Raw genomic sequence first — 8,730 nt, 5'->3', positions numbered from 1 at the left:
TGCTATGTGACTCTGGGTAAGTCACTTAACTGCAATTGCCTAGCCCTTACCACTCCTCTTCCTTGGAACCAATGCTTAATATTGGTTCTAAGATAGAAGGAAAGGGTTTTTAAAAAGTGGCAAATAATCCAAGACTACAGAGATGATAAAGCTACAGTGTTCAGATTCTCGCATTTAGTTCTGGGTGCCATACTTTAGGTTTTACAAATTAGTGACCAAGCCACAGACCTAGAGGAGTGTGACCAGGTTGGTGAAGAGCTTTAAAATCATGGCCTTTGAGGATTAGTTGAAGTAAATGAGTTCATTTAGTTTAAAAAAACAAAACAAAACCAAAAAAACCCTTCCCTTCTGTCTTAGAATCAATACTAAGTACTCATTCCAGAGTAGAAGAATGATAAGGACTAGGCAATTGGGGTTAAGTGTTTTGCTCAATCTCCCATCTAGGAAGTATCTGAGGCCAGATTTAAACCCAAGACTTCCCATCTTTAAGACTGGCTCTCTATCCACTGAGCTGCCTATCAGCCCTGGTACATTTAGTCTTGGTAACAGCAGACTTCGAAAGGGCTAAGATGGTTGTCTGCATGTGAATGCTCTCCCTTTCATGTGACAATTCTTCAATTATTTGACAATTTGGACAATTTGACCATTTGCAATACTGAGACTGATCCTTTTAAGAGATTAAATTTTAGGGGCAGCTGGGTAGCTCAGTGGAGTGAGAGTCAGGCCTAGAGACAGAAGGTCCTAGGTTCAAACCCAGCCTCAGCCACTTCCCAGCTGTGTGACCCTGGGCAAGTCACTTGACCCCCATTGTCCACCCTTACCTATGAGACAATACACCGAAGTACAAGGGTTTAAAAAAAAAGAGATTAAATTTTAGGGTGACTGTGTAAAAGTCTCCAAGTATTTGAAGAATTGGCATGTGAAAGAGAAATTGTTCACTTGTTCTACTTGGCATGTGCCTTAGCAGAGGGTTAGTGAACTGGGACCAGTGGTAGAAACCATAAAAAGATAGATTTTTCATACAGGGAAGAATTCCCTAATAATTAAGAACTGTTCCAATTTGAGGTTGACCTAGTGGGTTATTATTCACTAGAATGATCAAAACTTAGACTGAATGTCTACTAGGCTGTTATGTTATAGAACAGATTCTTGCCCTGAGTTAGGTTGATACTTGCTATGACCCCTTATAATTCAGAGGTTTTTTAATTCTGTGAGTTTATCTTTGGTTCTTTTGGGGTCAAACCATTCATTTCTCTGGGTCCTCAATTCTGATTTCTTATTTTCACCAGCAGGTTTTTTAGTTTGAGGATGCAACAAAAATGAGAAACAGCACAGTGATCACAGAGTTCATCCTCCTGGGACTTTCAGATGATCCTGATCTGCAGGTTGTGATTTTCCTCTTTCTGTTTATCGCCTATATCTTAAGTATTACTGGAAACCTGACCATCATCACCCTTACCCTGGTGGATTCCCACCTGCAGACACCCATGTATTTTTTCCTACGGAATTTTGCCTTCTTAGAAGTCTCTTTCACTACTGTTTGCATTCCTCGATTCCTGAACACTATTATTACTGGAAACAAAACCATTTCCTTTAACAGCTGTGCAGCTCAGTTATTTTTTTTCATTTTCATGGGAGTAACTGAATTTTACCTTCTTACAGCCATGTCCTATGATCGCTATGTTGCTATCTGCAAACCCCTGCATTATATGACCATCATGAGCAACAAAGTCTGTACCCTGCTTGTTTTCTGTGCTTGGCTGGGAGGGTTCTTGACTATTTTCCCACCACTCATGTTACTTTTACAGCTCGATTACTGTGACTCCAATGTTATAGATCACTTTTCCTGTGACTTTTTCCCCCTCTTGCAGCTCTCTTGCTCGGACACACAGTTCTTAGAAGTGATTGGTTTTTACTTTGCTTTGGTGACTCTGCTATTTACTTTGGCATTAGTGATTCTTTCCTATATGTACATCATTAGGACAATTTTGAGAATCCCATCAGCTAGCCAGAGGAAAAAAGCCTTTTCCACTTGTTCCTCTCATATGATTGTCATATCTATCTCTTATGGCAGTTGTATCTTTATGTATGTGAATCCCTCAGCCAAAGAAAAAGCATCATTGACCAAAGGAGTAGCTATTCTTAATACTTCAGTTGCTCCCATGCTGAACCCTTTCATTTATACACTAAGGAACCAACAAGTAAAACAAGCCTTCAAGGATATTATTCAAAAGGTAGTACATTTCTCAAGAAAGTGAAATGCTCTATTGTCCCGAGTAAGGGACAGCATGAAGTTCAGAAACATTTACTATAATACCCATTGGGAATCACCTCATGCAAATCTCTATTCCCCCTCATTAAAGTTGATTACATATTTTCTATCTTCTTCCTCACATTTCCATTAATATATTTTTTATTTTATATTTCTGAACTAAGACCAGTTCCCAGCAACAATATTAAGACTGACTTTTCCTTTTGTCTTTTCCTCAAATCTTACCTACCTATCCCATGGGGACTGAAATGAAGTCAAGCTTTGAATTTTGTCCAAAAATGAAAATTATGCTCTTTGATTAAAGATTCTATGTGGCATTTAATGTACATCTTCATGTGTAAATTACTGATTATCTCACTGAATTGAAAAAAGAAATGGTCCTGAGTGCCTGTTGGGGAGTAATATTAATAATACTTAATAATAACTCATTCATATAACACTTTAAAGTTTGAATTTTTTACATATATTTTACATATATTAAATTATTTGATCCTCTCAACCATTTTGATAGGTAGATACTATTATTATCCTCATTTTTATAGATGAGGATACTGAGGCTGGGAAAGGTTAAGTGACTCACTCAATGTCATGCCCTTAATTAGTGTGTGAGGCAGGTCTTCCTGACTCCAGATCCTGCGCTCTGTCCATCACATCTCCTACTTTACTATATTCCTTCACTTTAGAAACATTAAATTATAAACTCCTTAAGGATAGGGTCTGGCATAGTACCTTACTAGTTTGAAGGGAATTAATAAATATTAATACTAATAATTCTAAGAAATTAATAGTAAATATATCCCATTTATGCATTTTATCCTCTCCAATTATTCACTCTCTACACTAGTACAGATTCTCATCTTTTTTTGTCTGTACTATTTTAATTACTTTTTAATTGGTCTCCCTGTCACTAATCTTTCACCTTTCCAATTCATTTTCATTAAAACTTCCAGATTGATAATCTGTAAATCATACATCTTACCATATGACTCAAAAATTCTCAATGGTCTTCTATTATCTCTAGGGTAAAATGCAAATTTCTGACTTGACATCCACTTACACTACCTTTTCAGTTTTATTTCCTATTGCTCTCCTTCCTACTTCTTCCCTTAAATTACATTCCATCTCTTACCATAATGCCTTTGCATGAATGTTCTCCCATATTTGGAATCCACCTACTTTATGAGACTTTGTCTCATAAAAAATCTTTGTTTATATCATAGCTCTGATGCCATTTATATTTTACTTTTCCCAATTTCCCAAATTACTAATCTATCAGCAAACATTTATTTGGCATTTACTATGTGGCAGGAATGTTGCTGAGCTTTGGGAAGACAAAAGAAAAAATAAATAAAATTATCTTTACTTTCAAGGATTTTACAATCTACCAGGGAAATACAGACATGTTAATGCATGCATATATATATTGCATATATATTTGTTCATTTAATATATATATATATATATATATATATATTTCTACAGAATAAATGTCAGGCAACTAGGTAGTACAATGGATAGAATCTCTTAGGTCAAATCTAGCCTCAGACACTTATAGTTTTGTGATCCCAGACATGACACTTAACCCTATTTGTTTCAGTTTCCCCATCTGTAAAATATTCTGGAGAAGGAAATAACAAACCATTCCAACATCTACTTTTCCAAGGAAGCAACAAATGTAATCAGGAAGAATTGGACAAGCCTGAAAACAACTGAAGAACAACAGAATAAATATGAGATACATATAAGGTGATTAGATGCATGAAAGGGAAAGTGAATGCTAATGGTTATGTGATTAATAAAAGCATGATCTAAAAGTCGATGTTTGAGTTGATACATCATGAAGGAAATTAGATACTTTATGAGGCATATTTGAGGAGGAAGTGCTTTCTAGTCATATAAGTTGACCAGTGCAGAGGCTCAGAGATGGCAGATGGAGTACTATAGGAGAGAAATGTAGAAAAGTTCAATTTTGTCTGGAATTTGGGAGTACAAATCTAGAAAAACAGGTTGGGTGATGGAGAGCTTGAAAAGCCAAAAAGAAGGCTTTGTATTTTGCCCCAAGATAACAGTGAGCTATTGGAGTTAAGTAGGGGTATGATGTGATTAAGTTCATGCTTAAGGAAAGTCACTTTGGCAGCTCTGTGGGAGATAGATCAGAGTTCACAGAGCCTTAAGGCAGGGTTCCTAATTAGAAAACCTTTGTGGTAGTCCAGATGAGAAATGAAAATTCTCTCTCTCTCTTAAAGTTACACTGTATTTGTTTCCTTGTTTACATCTATCATTGCCCCCATCATGTAAGATTCTTAGGGGCAGACATTGTTTTTCTCATTATATCCCTAGTGCAGAAAACAATGCCTTAAATATGACTGGTCCTTTATAAATGTTTGCTGAATGGAAAAAGAAAAAGAACATATTTCTACCATGATTTAAGTTTTAAAACCTCTTTTCTTATGCAGCTCTGTAAGGAAATTATCCTTCAGTATTCCCATTTTATAAGGGAGGAAACTTTTTTAATCAAAAAATTAGGAAAATAATAGATTAATTGATTCCTGCAAATCTCTTTGACTTTTCAGTTCCAGAAGAAATTATGTGGCCAACATAGAATACCTATAGATAAAACTATAATATAGGAAGGCATACCCTTGGAGCAAGGTAAAAATGTAATAAAAAACACAAGAGAACTTGCTTACTTATAATGTTTACTCAGATTACGTCTCCCAATTTACTCAAGCACCCAAGGCTGGAGGCACTACAAAATTGCAAACTTGAGCATAAAGATCCAGTTTTTGTGACACCCAAACAGTTTTGCCAATATACAGGAGAAAAATGTTCAAATATGAAGGAAAGTCATTTAGAAAAAGCAAACAATATAATTCCTCATTTTAAAAAATCAACTTGACTTCATAAGAATTAGACCATTTTTTTAAAACTTTCTTAAAATTTATCTTTTATATTTATTTTCTCTTGCTTTGATTTTCCACATAGGGGAACAAAAGAAAAACAAATCTCTTAGAACTAATGATGATAGTCAAGTAAAACAAATTGGCCATATCTAAAATAGCTGTTTTGACCTATATCTTCAAGTCAATACTTCTCTGTTAAGAGGTGGATAGCATGGTTCATTATCACTCCTCTGGAATCATGGCTGGTCATTGCATTGATCACAGATCTTAAGTTTTTCAGACATTTATCTTTACAATGTTTATTATTATCATATAAATTGTTTTCCACATTTGAATCGTTTTCACGTTGAATTAGTTTATAGAGAACTTTCCTGGTTTCCTGAAAATTGTAGCTTTCATAATTTTATAGCATTTATGTACCACTATTTGCTCATTCATCCCTCAATTTATGGATTCTTTACATTCCAGTTCTTTGCCACTCAAAAAAGAATGACTTTACATATTTTTGTTTACATGGGTCCTTTTGCTCTTTAATCTTTTTGGTGTATAAGTCTAGAACTGATATAAGTACATTAAATATGTGCACAATTTAGAGTATTAAGGTCATAGTTCTAATTGCTTTTGAGAATGATTAGAGCAAGTCACAGATGCATTAATAGTGCATTAATATACCTATAGGCCAGTAATGGGCAAACTTTTTAAAGAGGAGGCCAAAGGAAAGGAAATGCTCATCTGTCAGCCTGTTTCTAAGACAACTCTTTTGAAGTTTCATTGTATTGTATCCCACTCATTGTATTCATCAGATTAGGAATAATGTCGCAGGGCCAGATAGAACATTTAAGGGGGCCCGCATCTGGCCCGCTGGCCGTAGTTTGCCCATCACTGCTATAGGCTATTCTTGGGGATTTTGCACAGTGGGATACCACCTTCTCTAAATATATTTTGCCTTCACAGGCAGTATGCCAACCCAGGAGAAAGGATGTGTGTGTTCTTAAGGGCGACCAGAGATAGAAATGGGAAGTGAGGAAGCCAGAAATAGATATATGATATTACAGCCTTTAGAAAAGAAACTATGCATATTAAGAGTGGATAGTACAGATAGGCCACATGATTGGGAAAGGAGAGTAATTTCTCCCATGTATTACTGTTTTCTACCCTATGACTTACCTCATGAATTGATATTTTGAAAAATGATGTAAAGTAGAAAAATAAGGAAATAATAAATTTGAGGGTATTAAAAATCAGGTGCTTTAGAAACTTTAACCTCATGATAAATAAAGAAGGAATAATGAAATTTGATAGTCTATGAATCAAGAAATAAGTTGAGAATAGATTGGAAGAGAAAATAAATAGGAAGTTTAACAGAGATGGCATCTGAACTGGGATTAGAATCCAGTCTCTTAATTAAAGACCAACTTTCTTGCCACTATACTAAGGCACTGCCTTCTTTTCAGTGTTTATTTAAATTATTGAACTAAGGCAGTGATTCCCAAAGCAGCCCTGGTGGGTGCTACAGCAATCGGGGGGTGGGGGGGCGGTGATGGCCACAGGTGCACAAGGGGGCAGTGATAGTATGTGATAGGGACGCCAAGTAATATTTTTTCTGGAAAGGGGGCAGTAGGCCAAAATTTTGGGAACCACTGAACTAAGGTGTATGTAATTGAATACAATGAAATTAAACCTTCAATAAGTCTATTTTTCTTTGGAAAATAAACACAATACTTATATGAAGGATCAAAAAATAATTGAAGATACTGTATGGCTATTGAAATTATCTCTGATATTAAAGGAATATATGTTAAGAACTCATATTAGAGATATCTGAGTTTTGGTAGGATAACAAAAAGGCAGAGTACTTATTGCTCTTTTACTAGTCTAACTTAACTAGAAGATTTTTAGGAATAAAGCTAGAAACTCTCTAAAAGCAGTAGGCTTTTATCAGTGTTATATGTATTATCTATAACTAATGAAAAGGTGAGGATTTCTCAAGATAATTGAATTAGTGTTCTTTGGAACTGAATAGAGACAATTAATTGAAAAGGAAAGTTAAAAACAACAACAACAACAACAACTTTCCTGTTTGTTTTATTTCCTCGATTTTGCAGCAATTGATTTCTAAATATCTAAGTAAGCAGCTGAGTTGTATGTGTGTGTGTGTGTGTGTGTGTGTGTGTGTGTGTGTGAGAGAGAGAGAGAGAGAGAGAGAGAGAGAGAGCGCTCTGGGACAACAGAAAGAAAAAGAAAGATGTACACAGTGAATTTATGAAATTTGAAAAGTTTTATTGGAGATTATATTGACTGACAGTAGAATTCTTGCAAAGGCTGGAGACTGAGCTGCTGCAGTTCCTCAGATCATTGTTTAGAGTTGTGGCCAGCAAAGAGGCCTGTGGTCTCAGATTAGCTATTGGGATACAATTAGAGTACTCTCACTACCTTTCTTCCCTAGCTTTTTCCAAATATACAGTCCATCTTCTCTGAATTTCAAAAAATATCTTAATAATATCCTTTACTATTATACTTCTCTGTTATCTCTATTTGGTTATATCTTGCTCATTGCTCACATTAACTTTGAACATTTTTTTTCTCATTTTGCAACTTCTATTTAGCAACATTCCATGTAGCATTACCCAAATCTTTCCCTCCATCCCCTCCTCCAGTCTCTGAGGTCAGGGAACAGATCAAAACTCTGTCCAACTCTCTCTGCAACACCTCTTGTAGGCTAACTTTCTTTTCCCATATACCACCAACTCTGTTTCCTTTGGCTTCTATTTTCTTCTGCTATGGAAATTATAGCATGTGGACATTTAAAGCAAAAGTGAAAGTTTTGAGATCTGTCTTTATTCTCTTTTCATATTTTTTTACCCTTATGACCCTCAATCTGATCCCAATCTGCTTCTGACCATTCCTTCCACTCTGTCCACTGCAATTCCAATTCCAGACTGAATAAAATCCTTTTCATTCAGTACCTTCTTTTTTCACATTTTTCCATGGGGATCAGGCTCCCCTTTGATTGCACAGAATCCTTAATTATCCTCCCCAGCACTGACTTAGCTTTACTCATCCCATAACTTCCTAAAAAAAAACCTTGTATTCTATCTGCTTCCTTCATCTCAGCTTTCTGTGGAAGTCCATTTAGTTATATTTAATCATTTTTCCACCTAATCAAAAATATGGTAATTGTAATGTATGACCCCCTGGTTATTCATCTTTCTCCCTTTTGAAGGTGTTTAACAGATAGTTCATTATCTTCTCTTCCCCAATTCTTTTTGCTAAAGGACTTTAATATCTATATAGGCTCTCCCTCAAGCTCCTCAAACTTCAATTGTCTGAATCTTCTTTAGCTCCTTGACCTACTCCTTCACTCCACCTCAGTCACACTTAATGATAATCACACACTAACCATTTAGCCACCAATGTACGACTATCCTAATTATTAATTTGACATTCCTCTCTCTGACCATAATCTTTTATCCCAAACCTCCTATTTCCCTGTTTCTTCTGCTTCATTCCTACCAGATATATTCATCTTTCTCTTCATTACATTAATACTACAAC

At 35.5% G+C, this 8,730-nt stretch overlaps 1 protein-coding gene across 1 annotated transcript; it reads left to right on the top strand.

Annotated features, from left to right (window-relative positions):
* The first annotated feature begins 1,319 nt into the window (after positions 1–1,319).
* Positions 1,320–2,258, top strand: LOC123248723 (olfactory receptor 6C3). The gene has a single exon (XM_044677580.1). It carries the CDS (start codon positions 1,320–1,322, stop codon positions 2,256–2,258), a length of 939 nt encoding a protein of 312 aa, XP_044533515.1.
* Positions 2,259–8,730: the final 6,472 nt, after the last annotated feature.

This window comes from Gracilinanus agilis, chromosome 5 (genome assembly GCF_016433145.1).
Source record: "Gracilinanus agilis isolate LMUSP501 chromosome 5, AgileGrace, whole genome shotgun sequence".
NCBI classification, from domain to species: domain Eukaryota; kingdom Metazoa; phylum Chordata; class Mammalia; order Didelphimorphia; family Didelphidae; genus Gracilinanus; species Gracilinanus agilis.
The sequence above is the reverse complement of the archived record's forward strand: the minus strand, read 5'-3'. Positions and strand labels throughout refer to the sequence as shown.